The sequence below is a fragment of the Spea bombifrons genome, chromosome 6 (assembly GCF_027358695.1).
Source record: "Spea bombifrons isolate aSpeBom1 chromosome 6, aSpeBom1.2.pri, whole genome shotgun sequence".
Classification (NCBI taxonomy): domain Eukaryota; kingdom Metazoa; phylum Chordata; class Amphibia; order Anura; family Pelobatidae; genus Spea; species Spea bombifrons.
Window position 1 is genome coordinate 41,420,039 of NC_071092.1, and position 17,652 is coordinate 41,437,690.

Here is a 17,652-nt window from a genome sequence, read left to right on the forward strand (position 1 = left end):
CAGGAAAATCTAATGTTGGATGCCCTGGCTACGAGCAGGTCATCCTTAAAGCTCTGAACATCCCAGGCAAAAAAACGAGGCCTGAGGGGAAATGTACTGGGTCTAATCCTTTCTGCCATGCTGCATATTCATGGAACATTGTCATAACACATCAGGCTGTTTGGCCGAACAAAAGATCTGTCGGCACCCCTCCCCATTCCTCTGATGGAGCAGGAGACAAATGCTGAGTAAACACTTGGGAATCATTCACTGGGCCATTCTCATAGAGATGAGAAAGGCCTGAGTCTTTCTTACAGGCCCAGAACTGCTCAGCCTAATAAAGTACGGCCCACATCCCGTGAAAAGAAAGGCCTACGGATGATGAAAACACGGATTATCTCATTTCACTCTCCTTGTATCAAACAACTGCTTACATTCTGGGTGCACTTGGTCTGACACGCAATTACAAAAACAGCCAATTGTTCATGAAATTTTACAGATGACCTTGTTTGAGTGGGAAAACATTTGTTTCTGGCATTTAGCCCTTCTCTTTTCGCCATTTCAAAGACTTCTATTGAAAAGGTTATTGTAGTATTCTCTGGCTACTTTGTTAGTTCTGACCAGGCAATTTTTGTTTTATTTATATATCCCCAATGTTTTAGGATCAGATGTGAGACAGGAGCACAGAATGGGCAGCCAATATTTAACCACACATCATACATGAAATAAATGTATACGTAAAGTTTACACTATACGTTTATAAATATAACAAAGTATTAGTAAGACATAAAGGCATAGCAATCAAGCATTCAGCGTAAAGGAGAACATTAACCAAACTAAATCAAAATAAATTAGCTTTTAAAAAGTACAACACAATTTATTTGAGCATTTACTACAGTGCTGTGTTTAGTTCTAGAATCTTTTTGTAAACTTTTGTAAACTTTGTCTACCGACCGAGTATTCAGCATTTGATGTCATTGAGAGATATCTACGTGTCTGCTGCTCCACGGTTTGATCTATGAAGAAGAAGTACAGGACCATAACGTTGCACCCCACCAGACAGGGCTGCCATCAGGGGGATACAACCAGTGCCAGTGTATGGGCCCTTTGTGAGCTGATCTTCTTGATTTTTCATAGGCCCCCTTATTAGGTCTCATGGCCACGACCTGGGACTGAGCACCCATGGGCTCTGGGGCCCAGATGACCCGTTTCAGTAGATCAGGGCAGTGGGAGAAGCATAGGGTGGAGCAGGATAGGGGGCATTGTATTTAGAGTGATAGAATGAAATCTATAACAGCAACGATCCATAGGATTACTTAACAGTGCTGCCTTTGAATAAATTCAGTATATTGATGCGAATAAATATTGCTAACTCAGCCTTTTTAATTAAGTTTGATTCATTAATTACATTCAGAATCAATGAGTTACTAGATCTCACTACACACAAGATGAGGATTCATGTGGTCGGCCCCTGTGGTGCACACGACACCACACAAATCAAATACTGCCTTCCTTTATTACAATGGAACAGCAGCAACGAAAATGTATCAAGAATAAATAAACACAATATACTGATAAAAATGTATTTCAATGAACGTTATATACAAGCAGCACCTAGAATTTTTTTTGGGAGGTGTCATGGATTTATTTGGAATAAAATTTGCTTATCAGTTTGGAAACCAGTAAGCCAAAGGCAAATTTCTATATCTGTAGTTCTTCATTAGGTTTCGAGAGCAGCTGCAAAGGACTACAACGATGCGCCTAAACAAATAGGTAATTCTGATCATAGGAGAAGCTGGGATTACCAAATCCAACTTTAAATGCCAGGATGATTTGAGTATGACTTGATAAAAACCTAACCTCCTGAAAAAGGTGGTTTAATGTTATAATAAGAACATTAAAACACACATATCTGATATAAAGGTATAAGAATAATAATAAAAATGGGTTTATTCACTAAAGGAGGGTTGACAGGAGAGTTTGCAGTGTAATTTGACCACAGTGAGCTTCTGCTGCAGAAAGTAGACGTGTCTATTGGGATTTGTAGGATTTTTTTATTTTAACCAAAATGTAGAAGAACTGATTACATTTTTTTAAAATTATTCCCATTAAATGTTTATCTACTTATGAAAACTATGGTAAGTCTCTTTAATGACTTAAAAAATGAGTTGCTCTGTGATAAAACAGTAATTTATGAACAATCTTCTCCACTATAGATCCTGTGGATTAAAAAGGGTTAAATGCGTCCAAAATCCATCTTTTATGATAAAGAAATTGAGCAAATAACTTTACCCTGAGACTGAACATGCACCTCTCTGATACTTCTGTCTGGCAGGTGAATCCCAGAGCAAACAAGGGCAGTTAATCCCCTAATGCTCTATTTAAAGGCTGTCAGTCACCCCAGGAGGTCTATACTAAGAGGTCATTATACATTGGGAGATCTTAAACCCATGTTTGACATGCCTCTGTAAGTGCTGTCAGGTTTCTCTCTCCACCGCTGCAAATGCCGCACTCCAAGCACCGATCCAAAACCCAGAAATAGCTTTGGACAATGAAAACAGATATGCGTCTCTAGGAGTCATCAATACAGCGCTGTGAAAAAGTATTTGCCTCCCTCTATGTTCTACTTATTTGTCACATTTAAATGTTTCAGATAATACATCTAATTTTTAATATAAGAAAAACACAAAATGTAGCTTTTAAATGATCATTTCTTGTTATTGGAGTTAAAGAGTTAATCAAAACCTATAGCACCCTATATAGCTATGGCCCCCCTAAACCTAATAACTGGCTGTGCCTCCCTTGGCAGCAATAACGGCAATCAAACGCTTGCGATAACTGGCAATGAGTCTTTGACTTTGCTGTGGAGGAATGTTGGCCACTCTTCTTGGTCATTGAAGGTTTTTTGGGGAGGAACAGCCTTTTTTTAAGGCCATGCTACAGAATATCACTATGTGAGGACTTTGCAGAGGTCACTCCAAAACCTTCATTTTGTTTCTTTGGAGCCATTCAGAGATGGATTTGCTTGTGTGCTTCATGGTCGTCGTTCTGCTGCCTAACCTGACTGTGCTTGAGCTTTAGGTCTCAAGCTGATGGCCGGACATTCTCCTTCAGGATTTTCTGGTAGAGAGGAGAAATCATGGTTCTATCAATTATGGTAACTCGCACAAATCCTCAAGCAGCAAAGCAGCCCCAGACCATCACGCTACCGCCACCGTGTTTGAGTGGTTATATGACGTTCTTATTGTGGAATGTTGCGTTAGCTTTATGCCAGATGTAACAGGGCCCATGTCCGAAAGTTACTTTTTTGACTCATCAGTCCACAGAATAATATTTTGACAAATTTCAGACAAGCCTTTGTGTTCTTTTTTGGTTAACAGTGGTTTTCCCCTCGGAACTCAAACAGAAAAAAATAATTATAAGGGCCAGTCTACTGCCCCAAAAAGCCTCACTAAGGATGCATGCATGAGAAAATACTGTATTAGTACTTTAAAATGCATTTTTTTACCTTTAACATACCCATTTATCTGCAAAAAAAATCTGCAGCGTCAACTCATGACAGATCTGGCTGCTTAAGGCAGCCCATCATGGGTGGGAAATCACTTCCATTGTAAATCAATGGGATCACTTTCCATGGAATGCGCAAAGGAGGGGGTTCTTTGCCGGCCACCCCCAGAAACCTCACGGGAACTAGCACTAGAACTGTTTGATGGTAAGTATAGGTGCATGTCTACTTCTAAGCAGGAGAAGCCTTCTATGAAACTCACCTGCCGGACTGATAGAACCACCACAATTTCTTTAGCAGAAAAAAAACTAAACATTTAGTATGGAGATCCTTTCCTGTTTGATTCGAGCTACAAATTGTGTTACCGTTTTCTTGCTATGGCTGCTGAAACATGTTTTCCTTCTCGGCATTGTATCAGCCACTATAGAACATATTTGTCATTAGCTCTCAAGCTCTTTCCATGCTGTACGTGAAGTGGTTATGATGGGTCAGCTCTGGTCCTTCAAAAGAGAATGAGCTACTGTAACTCTGATTCATGTCTAGCTGCAGGCACTTTCTATAAGTCTGGTTTCCCAAGATCCAATTCAAGTTCATCTGGCTGATTCTGTGGAATGTTTGACAGCTCTAAACCGGCACCTACTGCTGCCTTCCCAGGCCGAGGTGAACAGTTTAAGGATTGCTTACTCAGTGTGGTTCCCATGCTGAGCATGCAGACCGAACTCAACTCCCTATCCATGTTATTTTAGTGTTCCTCCATGAATAAAGATAAAATAGAATTAAACACAAGTCATTCAGTAATAGCTGGACTGCAGGACCAGTTGAACCTGCCCCAGGTTTTTTTTTTAGCTCCTCAGACAAATTTGTCTCTGGCACCACCCGCCAGCATGCACTTGCTTGGTTATAGAGCAGAGAACCTGGTGTGTCCCAGAATTGTCCTATTCTATCCTGAATCTAAGATGAGACCAAGGACTGATTGAGGTTTGAAACTTTACATCAAATTTTATGTCCCCCAACTAGCTCAGTTGACGAGGGCAGACAATGGGTTGGGGCAGACAGACTGTTGGGTCAATCATATCTGCATGACCACTTTGAATATGTTTTTTATTTCTTTTAAATTTGATAATATTTAAAATTAAAATCAAACTTACTTAAACTTGAAATGTCAAACAATGAGCTGGATCATGAATTTAAAATTCTTAAGTAAGCACTATGTATTAATGACATTATTAGGAGCTACATTAGGAAAATTCACAAATAGGATCATCTATCTATCTATCTATCTATTTATCTATCTATATGTATATCTATCTATCTATCTATCTATATGTATATCTATCTATCTATCTTTCTATCTATCTATCTATCTATCTATCTATCTATCTATCTATCTATCTATCTATCTATCTATCGGACAGGTGCAATGTGTGCAAAAAACTCACAAAAACACAACATTCCTCTCTTATCCCACAAATCTGTTATCATCAACTTTGTTTACATGGCAGATTAGACTCACATGTAACTCTATTTTTAAGCAATTCTGTATGTAAGTCTCTTACGCTCAAGACTTAAAGCCTTTGTCTGAGTTAAAATAACATGACCCTCTCACAGCATCTCCAAGATTCCTGAGGTCTGACAGCTGCTGTTCCACGTTCGCCTGGCCTTTGTGTACATTCACATCTCGGTCTAACCCACATTCTAGTAGGAATACCCCTGTTGATAGTTTGTTGCCCAGCATGTCACAGGATCATTAGTTTGTGTTTCTTGCCTGATAAAGGATAAGTGTCCATCCTTACATGGCCTGGTAGGAAACTAGCAGCTTACCACCTGTGCTTCAGAGTTTAGAAACTAAACCAGCTGCATTAATATCTTAATGAGAGGGCAATAATTATGAGAGGGCACTAGAGTGCCACCAACGTAGGTGACATGTAGCAGGCAAGCTAGTCTCAGAATACCAACTTATCTCCTAAGTGGTGGCACTTTTGTGTGATGAACCTATACCTCCCGAAGTGCCGTGAGGCCTCCAATTGGCTACCTAGAGGATCTTCGGTCTTCTACTTCCTCCCCTTTAGAAGTTTTGTGTGGTTTAAGTGTAAAACGTTGGTGGCATTGGTCCATGACACTACTTAGTGGTATATGAGACGGTTGAAGGTATACCAGACGCCAACCCACTTCTGGAAGGCTGTACAAGGGCTTTCTGCTGTAGGACAAAACCGTGTTTTCTTAATAGGTTTCCATTCTGGTTTTGGTTGTCCTTATCCCTCTATTGTTTGGCTAATTGAAGATGAAGGCCACGCTGCCTTGCCCCGTTAAAAAAACCCGCCACTTAGTGGCTCCATAACTATTATATGTATTAAGAAGGTAAAGTGCCACGATGATGCCGTGTAAGCACTAATAATGGATACGTTTTGACATTGTCTTTGAACACACCTGAAGATTTAGAGTAAATGAGAGAAGAGAAACGCCACCTCGATATATAAAATATAGTGATGCACCAGTCTGTTCATTCCAAATACCATCGCAGGCCCTCTGAAACCAGACAATGTTCAATTATTCCACTGTTTTACGCACTTCGCTGACAGGGCCTCAGAGGCAGCTCTCGACTAATTGCAAACTAACAACAGAGTCATTCATCCAATAATGTTTCAACAGAGATCTCTTTGGAGCGGGAGCTGTGAACAAGGCCCGTTAAGACGTTTGATATATCCAGCTGACCTCACGCAAAGATCTTTTTTTAATATTGCCCCCAGACAGCAAATCCGATCTGCGTTCAGCCCGACATAAAATTGGGGAAAGTGTTGACAGCTCCCAGTCTAGGAAGGCATGGTATGAGGTGGACCATTTTGGAACCAAATAAATGCACTCCGTTACCAAGGCAACCGGCCCTCAATACCCACTTAAAGGTCAGATGCAGACTACAATATAAGGGCCTTCGGAACGAACAAAAAGCTTTTCTACATTATTAAACATATCAAAAATAAAGTGAAGGTGGCGTTCACTATTTGCTTGCTATAATCAAGAAACGTATCCTGGCTGCATTAGGCCAGTCGTAGTTTAGGATTTCAGGTAAGAGAACCGTGTTCTGTGGTTTTAAGAGGCTTTTGTACGCTCTGAAACGTATTTTAATATTTTGGGACTTTGCTAGAAGGATGTAGGGGAAAAAATGGAAGCGTTTCGCTGTTCTGTAAAGCCACACGAATCAGCAATTAGGAACGTCGCCTAAAATGCAGATTCTGGGAACGGCGACACTTTGAAAGGCAGAAGAAGAAACTCTGTTTGAAACATGTATCATATTTTATATCTTACAAATTCTTCCTATCCGCAGGGCATGATTTATAGAGACACAACATGACACACCGAGCCATATTCATAATGATCAACAGCAAAGGTAAAGAGACTCAAAAGCCTCTTCTTACAGATTACCCCACAATCTCCCTAAAATATAAACAGATTTCTTATTAATACAGAGATTGTTTGACAGAATTATAGGGAGCTCTACCTCTAAAAATGTAATAGTTTGCTGTAATGAATACAAAGCAGAATATAGTCCATGTATTGTGTACAGCTCCTAGCCTTGCAAGCCAAGGGGCCACTTTTTAGATGCAAATAATGTACTCCATCAGGACCTCAATATCAACAAAGCCTCCATCGTTCATAATTAATTCTCCAAGTTTAATTTAGTTTAGCGTTAAAGACAATTTGGTTTTATCACATTTTGCTCCAACAAACTACCTTGAGTTTCCATGCCCAAACACCACACTGAGCTGATTCTTTATGGCAATGCTAATGAAGTCCCGAGTCAAAAAACTAAATTTGTTGCCCGAGTCATTTTTGTTCAGAAGACTGGAGCATGTCAGCCAGGCCCAGACTGGCCATCTGGCACACCAGGCAAATCCCCGGTAGGCTGCTTGCTGACAGCAACTCATACTCACCAGCTCTGCCAGCAGTATTTGGTCACCAGCTGGATATGCCTGGCTGTAGGTTATGTGAGCATAAAAAATGCAATGCGCGGCCTGTCACATCCAGCTGTGTGCCAGAGCCGCCATGTTTTACCTAGTCTGGCCCTGATGCCAACCAACCTTGACATAGGATTAACCAGAACTCAAAATACCCAAATAGAAAATATATTGGACATACGGAGAAGATAACCATAGAGTGGTGGAGGTGGTGGTTGAAATGAATAGAAGATCCTGCATCTTGTGGTTGGCTCTCAAGGTACTTGGGAGGGAAGCTGATTTCCTTCTTACAACTTCTGGACTTGAGTGTAAATGAACCTAAAAATGCATTTTCCGTAAAAGCAACACATCCCTATAGATAACAATGCAATGTTTGTGTCGATTGTCTCACAGCACTTTACACAAACGTTGTCTTTTCTACATAACTCCGATGGTTGCTTGGTCCAGTTAGAACATTAATCCCATCAACTGAGACTATGGAAGGTTATTTTGTCCAATTTCAACAGGTTCCTCCTTCACCCGTCTCCTAAAGTGATAAATATTCAAGATGGGTGATGATCTTGTAATTTCCAAAAAGATCAGATTAGAGAAGAGAGGCACCAGCAAAGGAGATAGGGGCACAGGGATTTATGCCCTAATACAGCAATCCGCCACTAATAAGCTGGCCCAGGGGTCACTGCTATTTCAATTTTTCTCTCTATGAAGAATACCTCACTTCCAGTGCCTCTTCGGTCCTTGTGCCACCCTTAGCGGCCTGGAGTAGTTGCTGCTAAATTCAGCCCTGCTGGAGTGTATTCACTAACCTGGGAGATTACAGAAGAGTTAAACATTTCAATTTTCTTGCAGATGAATGTTGCCAGAGTTGGCTCGTAGTATGTACAGCAATCTCAGTGAAAAACTCCTAAATACTGAGGTTCAGTTCACCACCTAAACTTATATAGTAAATCATTTATTCTAATACTATTATTTATTTTTCACGGGACTTCTCTTTTGAGAGAATTGATGTGATTGAGCCAGGTATTTATCCTATTTGATTGACAAGTGGTAAGTGTAAAAAAGTGAACTAACTAGATCTTCAGCTTTTTTGGGTGCTTTGCAGAATTGGCTGTTTATTGAAGATTTGCTAAAAAGCAGGAGAGTTTACCCAGCTTCTTCTGTGTTTGAGAAAAGGATTTTAACATTAAACCTCCCTTTCTAGGGTTTCTTTTTCACAATTGTTAACATGCCTTCCATTAGCCCACTTTCTCATTAATACTACTGCTTGTACCAAGTAACTCTTGTTGTGCCGGAGGGATGTGCAATACTCTGCGGCAGAATAAATAAGGCGTTCAATTTAAACCATTTCATCTCGCAATTTTAACCATGTGCCAATCCCAACGTGAGCCAGTCGGGTATAGCATAGTTATCATGAGATTAAATATTTTTCTCAGCCACTACTCACTTTAGTGAATAAAACCCAAAATGTTGGCTGTTTTGCTTTAGTGAATGAAGCTCCCATGTTCTGATGCGAGCAGGATAAAGCAAACTACAGGGCTGTGTTACAATAAATACTGCTCTGTACCAAGCATTAAAAACTAAATGCTTACATTGAAAGTGACCAACATCTCTGAATTAACAAGCACAGAACATGCACAATGTCTGTACAAGTATGTTATATTAAAGGGGAAGTATTATATTCCAGATTATACCAAATTGTGATCATTATTCCTATGCTTAAATATACAATTACCTCTGTTAGTCTCTTTTGAGCTCAGCGTGAGAGCTGCCATATCGCCGCTACGTAATTATTATTATATTACTATATCGCCTCTCCCCAAGGTATTTGCTAGAATAGTTACAGCTGCCTAAACTGGCACATGCTTGGAAATCTAGAAAATCTGAGTATCTTACATATGGCGTATTAAATACTCCGACTGCATGGTAAAATGGCATTTGACAAGTAACTGCTGTTACAAACAATTTCTAAGGTAATGAGAGAGATTATCAAGAAATTCCTTCAATTGGGTTAGAAACATAGAATTTGACAGCCTTTTCTGATGTAGACTCGGACCTTTATAAGTCCATGGTCTTGTCTTATATTGAGGATAGCTTTATGATATGCTTTAATTCCCTCATTGTATCAACCTTTGCCTGTTTCATTTATCTACCATCTTCTGGGTAAGGTAAAACTTCCTTACATCTCACCCTCTTTATTACTGGATCAATGCATTATCACAGGAACAGACCATTGCATTGTGCTACTACAGCGCCACCTAGTGCTCAAATGCAGAAACACGTTTTTAGCCTCAAGTCTACTTTTCTGCATTATGCAAGTTTCCAAAACCTTTAGATTTGCCCCTGGGTTTGGTGCTTGTGTGTAAGTCAATTACAGAATATATATATATATAAATCCCATAAAAGAATACATACTAAATGGACATATTAAAAAAAATGTTAAAAAGTTTGCAACCAAACAGTAAAACTCTAAAAATGCTGATAATTTACAGCAAATGTGTTTTCCTTTGGAGGATAATTGAGGTTAATTAAGTTTAAATGATCCATAGTTTTGCCATTTATGTAATTTTTAGGGGAAAAAAGTAAAAAGTCTAATAGTAATTCCTTCATAAAGTTAAAGTAGTTTTGCATTACTTGGCATAGACAATGAAATGAAATACTAAGTGGCAGTTTGGAGGAAAGGGCATTTTAGCAAAGTGAGGAATTAAAGGGGAACTCACACTCGACAACCCCCCCCCCCATTGTGTATGGCATATTTATATTGTTACTAGGGTACCTAACAAAGTGAGCCAAGTAGGTTTTTGTGGTAATCAAAGGAGAGCAGGAAAATTAGATGTAATTTACAGGCAGTACACCCATGGGTCACTACATTCAAGTGCCACCTTTCCTAGCCGAACTAAGAGTCAGTACTAGTCCAAGCGACGCTGGACACGTCTTACGTTTTCAGCTATTTATACATCGTGCGCATTGATGCACGCTACGTCAAACGTGACATGTTCTGATCTCCAAGGGGCTTCCAGGTTGTGAGAACTAGTTTTTCAAATAACAGAGGATCAATAGAAATGAATGTTACTATTTAGAAGACAGATGTTAAACACAGATCCCTTACAACCTCAGGGCATTAGAAAAAGCATTCGAATATGGTGGGAATTCTGTCTTGAGAAGGAAACAACATGATACATAAATCACAATCAGTGAAACAACGTAAGCAAAAGACCACGTTTCCACATTTTACTGTAAAGAATAAAAGTTGACAGTTTTACATTCCTATGATCCAAATAACAACACCATTCAACAGTATGTCCCTGCTTCAGAATAAACTCATCAATCTGACACAATGCTCTGTTATCCACATCCTGGGGAGTCATATTTTCATTGTCTTATGCTGGCTGAGGGTCATGGGAGTTGCACTCAGACCGCTGTAAAGGCGACGGTTGCCTAACTCATCAATGAACAAGCTTAGGTTTTGCGTGAGATTCCCCTCATTCTTCACCAACGAGTAGCACAGGATCATGATACAGAATAAAATCCTATAAACTGCTTGATTAAAATACATGTCGTAGTTGATATCATCCCATTTACATTTTCTTGTGCTATTTTGTTTTTGTGATGTATGATATACAGTTTCCCCAAAAACACAGCTGCTTGATGGTATTCAGTACGGTCTAGTGTAGGTTGGCTCTTTATTCCTGGGCTAGGCCACTGATACCCAACTATTTTAAGAATAGTGATAGAGAACTTATTTTTATTAACATAGATCGTAAATCAAGCCAACACTGAAGAAAAAAGCCGAGCATCTCAGATCTTAGCGGCAGTTTTGCCAGGAGCTTGACACCGGTGTACTTGGACGATGCGCACAACCGGATTCTTACATTCGAGGTATGTCCAAGAGATATGCTTCTCTTGTGTATGGCCTCTGACACCACACCATCTACTAAAACCCACATTCAGTAACCTGATTATTACACAACCAAATCATTGACATTTGCTTTACAGTCTATAATTCCGAAAATCCAGTCTTCAAGGACTGTAAACTTGCAGGATTTCAGGATGCAAAAAGATTAAGAGGCACAATGCATTCATACACTGTGGATGAGCACCAAGAAAATTTATCCTAATTTAAAAACCTATTGAATAGCCAACAAACATGATTAAAACAAACAAAAAAAACAAACAGGCCGTTACATGGGTCACACCACAATAATTTACTGCATCGATGTCCCTGCATCTCTTTTTATCCCCCCCCCCGGCTTTCCTGACCCCACATACAATCAAGAGGGACAAAATAAACAAACTTGTTCTCCTTTCTACATAAGTAAACAATTTATATTATACCCTCCTGCTTACAAACTCCTGTAATATATTAAGTGTTGCATTGCTGGGTTTGGACATCGACAGGCAAAATACAAATCTCTTTCTGCAGATGACAGTGGAAAAGAGTAAAGACATTAAAAATTAAAAACATACAATTTTAGATTAAAAATAAGAAACAAAAAAGAAAGGAAAGTAGCAACGGATAATCTTGATTGAAACAGGACTGGAAATAACCCACAATGATTTTGTTATCCTTCTTTGTCAAAAACTTCTTGGACTTTTGCAAAAACCTGTAAAGACAGAAAATATTAAGCATCTAAATGTATTACTTCATATTGCATATATATACATATATATACACACACATATATATATATATATATATATATATATAATTAGTATAAGAGTATTCACAATATTTATTTTGTTATTATTATTATTATTATTATAAGAGTATTCACACTATATATGGTCAAAAATTTAAATTAAATACATATTTGAAGGAAGACGTGTAACAATTAAAAAAATAAAATAAAAACATTACCTCATCTACAGATTTGGAGGCATCCACTTTTCGAACTTTTCCACTCTTTTCATACAGAGCGATAATGGGCCGGGTAGACTGGAGGTAAGTCTGAATTCTGCAATACACAGCACATTGACAATGACACTTAGCAGTCAAAGAGCAAGCCACGTAATAGCCTGCAATCAATCCTGCCTGGAAGATGCTGAGGTTAGTTTAAAGCCATGGAAGGCATTCACACTTGAAATTTTCTTCTCACTACATGATTGTTATTTTTATATATTAATATTTAATAAAGAAGTTGTTAAAAACGCTTTATCCTCTTCTGCAAAATGAAGGGCTTATAACAATCATTTGAGGATAACCGTTTAGGTGGTAAGGCTCCCGTCGGGGTGAATTCACTGGAACAAATGGGTTTACCCAAAAAGCAAAATTATATTGAATAACCATTAGCGTCGCATTCCCCAGCAAAAAATGTAAACGGTGACAAGGCAAAGAACACACACTACGGGACGGTCACAGTGAATATACATATACAGCTTATTTGGGACTAGAAGGTACCTCTTTTCTAAGCTCTCTCGATTATCGTCACTTCTGCCGCTGCTTTTCCCTCGTTCCAGGCACCGGTCGATGCAGGTCTATGAATAATAATAATAATTTAAAAAAGTGAGAATCTACTACATTACAGCAAAAATGTAATATGCCAGCAAACAGAGGAGTTTAAACACATTTCACATTTATTTCACCCAAGTGCCGGATATATTTTCTACTGGCCCTGATGTCCGTTGCTCCGTAAATCAATTTCATGTGAAATCAATGGCTAGAAGATGGATGTACAAACCAAAGCTGCAGAGATATTTGGGCCAACAACTTTGTTCTGCAGCCCGTTTGCCGTTTTGTTTATGGTGGCTAAAAGAGCCACAGACTCAGGAAATTATAATCAATGCCTATGCTAGGTGACTGGGGTGTTTTGGTTAGAGAAAAGATGCTTTTAGTTTTCTATAAAGCACGACTATACTGTATTGCTTATGAAGGGAACCACTATTTTCCCAAAGTAGATTCGACCAGCTCCATGCAGCCTACAATGACCAAGATGTTGAAAATGTCAGCTATGGCTTGAATACTTCCTTTTACCAGAAATCTGCATCAACCGGGGTGAGGTTTTAAATAAGGGTGTAACATAAAACATTTCAATAGACACAATATTAACATTCATATCCTACTGAACTGCAAACGGCTTCTGAATGAAAGGCTAAGATATTTCGTGTTTGATGCGGCATTACATCTAGCGACTCGGGGGGGTCTGTCTAGCTGTCTGCCTGGTATTCTATTAATGATACCTCATTATCACAATCAAAGAAGAGCACAAAGGACACATCTGCTTTGCCATCCATGGTCCGGTCCCATCCCTGCAGATTGTCTTCATTTCTAGGGAAACCATCAATAAGGAATTTATTCTTTTCGGAATTGCCTGCCATCGTCTGCTCCATCGCCTGTAATGTAGACAAAACTATTAACGTATGTTCTTGATTAAATTGCTGTGAAACTGTACTACCATGTAACACACACACAATTACTCTATAACGTACAGTTCAAGAGGCAGGGACGAAATATGCTTTCCACTCTATTCGTAGGGCTTAGACTCCAAGACAGCAGATCGGACAAATATATTGACATTAAAATAAGATACAGAATATAAGAGAAATAACTAGCGACGTAGGATGATGTTCAAAGCGTCACATAGTCTGCCTTTGATATTTTGAGCAGCTGGCATTCTTGATAGAGCGTAAAAGTGCTAAATGGGCATGAATTGAAAGTAATGGAATGTTAAATGTTTAAAAATGGAATACTACAATCTTTTTTGTCTATCAGTCTGAACTAAGAACTAACAAAGTAACAAAGGTGTTAGTAGCAACAAGAAACGTTTGCTTTGAATTGCCAAAATAACATCAGTAAAGAACTCAAATACTTTTTAGACACATTTAACTGCATAGAAACATTTCAAAGGAAAAGAATTACCGCAACAAAAAAAGTTTTAATACTTTAATCACTTGACATCCCCTCTTACAACTACTAAAAATTTTATTTAAAGTACACTACCATGTAAAAGTTTGAGGTCACTTAGAAATGACCTTGAATAAAAGTTTCACAATGAGAGCCGTGAGCAACGCATTGTGCTACCCACGTTTGGTTAGCTTACTTCAAAATAAAAAATAAAAAAAAGAAATATATACAAGTTCTTCATGGTTTTAGGGAGGGGAAAACCATCCAAACATACAGTGTCGATTCCATCTTGGAACATGTGGCTTTACGGCATTAGTGTTTAATTCAGATCATATGTAAACGTGGCAGAGTAAATATACATCTGTAAGAGCAAAACGTCCTGCTCATTTTCAGGAATGTTCTGGAGAAGAGAAGGCTCTCTCAAAGTCCCAATAAGAAAGAAAAACACTGAAGATACCAGAAAAATATGAACACAGAGCGTCAATTACGCTACAATTCTGAAAATGGGAGAAAATCAGCGTGTTACATTGATTTCCATTGTAATTGTTTCAACTTCACATCTTGGCCCTGAAAATGTTCAATAAAGAGCCACCAGGCTGCACGTTCCTGGACAACTCAATGACAATTTTACCAGACCTGCCCAGAATTTCATTTTAGGACTCGCCACACTGCAGAAAAGCCCTTTAGATGAAGTCAGTATGAACTCATCTGACTATAATCCAATGGAGCCACGTAAACGTGTGTTGAGTAGGAGGATCTGTATGTTAGTGTAAGTATGTGTAAGAGTGAGTGTGTAAGTTCATTGTGTTTACATATGAGTGCTGGTACTAACTGAGGGGTTTTACTTGCCCCTCGGGCTAGAAGGTGACAGTCCTTCCCTGGTCCGGACCAGACAAGAAGATCCCTGGTCCCCTAACCAAACAGTAATTGATATAATTCAACAACGGCATGACCGGATCCACAAGAGCGCATGCAGTCCGAGACGGCTCTGGAAACGCGGTGCGAGGATTGATTTACCCTTTGAAGCAGGCTAATCGTGATCTCAACCGGAACGATCTTTCCATCCTTTATATAAGACTCGATGAGCTCCCCGTACTGAGAATCCGGCTTCTTCCTCTCGTCCCTTAGCAGATCTCCGGCTGACAGGTGAGTATAACCGTATTTCTAGCGCATGAAGGAGGGATACATCAGTACAAGAGGAAAACATTCAATACAAGATTCAGAGATATTTTATCCATGGTCCTAACCCAATGAGATCGGACCGTAGAAAGCCCTGGTGCTCCATCACCCATTTAATTACACCTTCTGCTGTCTATAGCGAGGCTCTCCAGCTTGCGCGGTTTGCGGCATTCAGAAATACTTTCATGTGTTTTTAGAGTATGAGCGTATGTGAAAACCTGTTATTATGAAAGGACTGAACCCAACACCAAGATCGTGCTCCAACAAGATTATAGACAAGATCGCAACGTGATTACACTTTGGCCGTAACTGTGGAAGCTGATAGCACGTTAGTTTTCCTCAGCGAAAATGTGCAGGTTTAGTTAAAATGTTTAGCAAAATCTGACATATTTTCCCTTTTTCAGAACAATTATAATGATGTGTTATTTAAATTAATTCAAATCAGGAGATATATATACTATATAATTTACCTAAGGTAAAAACCCCTGGGCTATATGTGCATAAAGTACTATAATTTACCTAATGCACTGGATCTAAATTACACGTGTGTTATACTTGTATACATAGCAACCTAGCCTTCGGGCGTTCTCCGGCCCTCTACACAACTCATGTATAGTTAGTGAACGCAGTTATACCATTCATTAAGGTATACATAGCTGCATAAACCACGTGCCAATCTATGTTACCGCTTAGGGCTTCGGGTTAAGTGGGGGACCCTGCCTTGGTCCAATGTGCCAAAAAATTAATAAGACATTTGACATGCCTGTTCCTTTAAAAAAGCAGAAGAAATAAGGACACTGACACGGCATCAACTACCAAAAAGCAAAGTTCATATTGATACAGCATAACTATGATTGTGACTCTCCACAACGCAATACCAGAAAAGTATGAAATATACAAAGACCAACCCGGATCATTTAAAACTTATAACCCAATATGTGAAGGATCAGAGATCTAAGTATCAGACTGTAGCGTAATAAATCTTATGTGTTTTAATGAACAAAAGGATTCGGGACCAGGGGTCTAATTAATTACTCTTTTGGTAGAAGGCAGCCTCTTTATATTGTCTTCCAAGGCAAGAATGCTAATTGAATGAAATCCAAGTAGGCAGAGGACCCCAAATCACTAAAACCTGAAATGTTACTGAACAAAACTGTGCTTGGCCTTTCAATGTTAAAGGTATGTGTCCCACCCGGTCATTAGATCAGCAATTGATTCGCGAGAATCAGTGTAAATGATCTCTCGGTACGCAAAGTTACTCTACAAGAAAGCCCAGATGTCAAAGCCGACACACCCTGGGACCTGCGCGACAACGCGAGGGCCGAGTACATCTACACTAAGTACTAGCCACACCTAAGCTCATAGGGAACGGGGTGACATCTACACCCTTAGGACAGCAAACCTTAAGCGAGTCTGCGGCGAAACGCCAACAGTATAATCAGTAACTGCTCCGAATTATACACGTTGACCCAAAACGGCTTTATTTTTCAATTTATAACTATAGCCCAGGAGGGGTCATAAGCGGGGCTGGATACATCTGGGTGGAATTTAGGATCCATACAAAAGGTACTACAGGGTTTTAGAAGCTATGACTATCTGGATTTGCCCCTTGGTGTGTATGTGTGTGTATATATATATATATCTCCTTCATAGCTTTGCTGTAGGGCATTTCTGTTGCACCTGACCCCCTGGGGTGCAAGTTAGGGCCATGTCTTCCCTAAACACTCTCATTGAGTAACCCAACTAGGTATATACCGTAGGCCTGATACACTGGAGATGACCCCTGAGTGCAACCAGAACGAAAAAGTCAATTGATCCCCTATAACAGCGTTGTGTGTTTCACCCCCCGGGGTCACATTTAGCACGAGCTGCCACACCTGGGGTGTTTTGCTTTACAGCCATGACACACTGGGGTTCATGTAAGCTCTACACCAATAGCCCTCAACGAGCGACATTAGACCAGGAGCGTGTTCTTGGCACCCATGAGACCCCCCCCCCCCCCCGCTCACCTGCACAATCCTCTCGCACTGGGTCCCCTTTCCGGCCCCGGGACCCCCCAAGACAAACACTACCAGCGGCTTCATGGCTGTGCACACAAAGCGGAAAGACGCTGCTGGGTGGAAACGGGGAAGGGAGCAGAACAGGCGGTAGAGCATACAGAGGAGGAGAAAGCCGGCTGGCTGCTGAGGTGTCACAGGCCG

At 39.8% G+C, this 17,652-nt stretch overlaps 1 protein-coding gene across 1 annotated transcript; it reads right to left on the reverse strand.

Moving 5' to 3' along the window:
• Positions 1-11,612: 11,612 nt before the first annotated feature.
• On the reverse strand, positions 11,613-17,652 carry CMPK1 (cytidine/uridine monophosphate kinase 1). The gene is made up of 6 exons (XM_053468869.1): positions 17,461-17,652; positions 15,290-15,436; positions 13,609-13,761; positions 12,830-12,906; positions 12,290-12,386; positions 11,613-12,035 (listed from the first exon to the last, which is right to left on the reverse strand). The coding sequence occupies exons 1-6, from the start codon at positions 17,605-17,607 to the stop codon at positions 11,994-11,996; spliced, it is 663 nt and encodes a 220-aa protein (XP_053324844.1). The 5' UTR covers positions 17,608-17,652; the 3' UTR covers positions 11,613-11,993.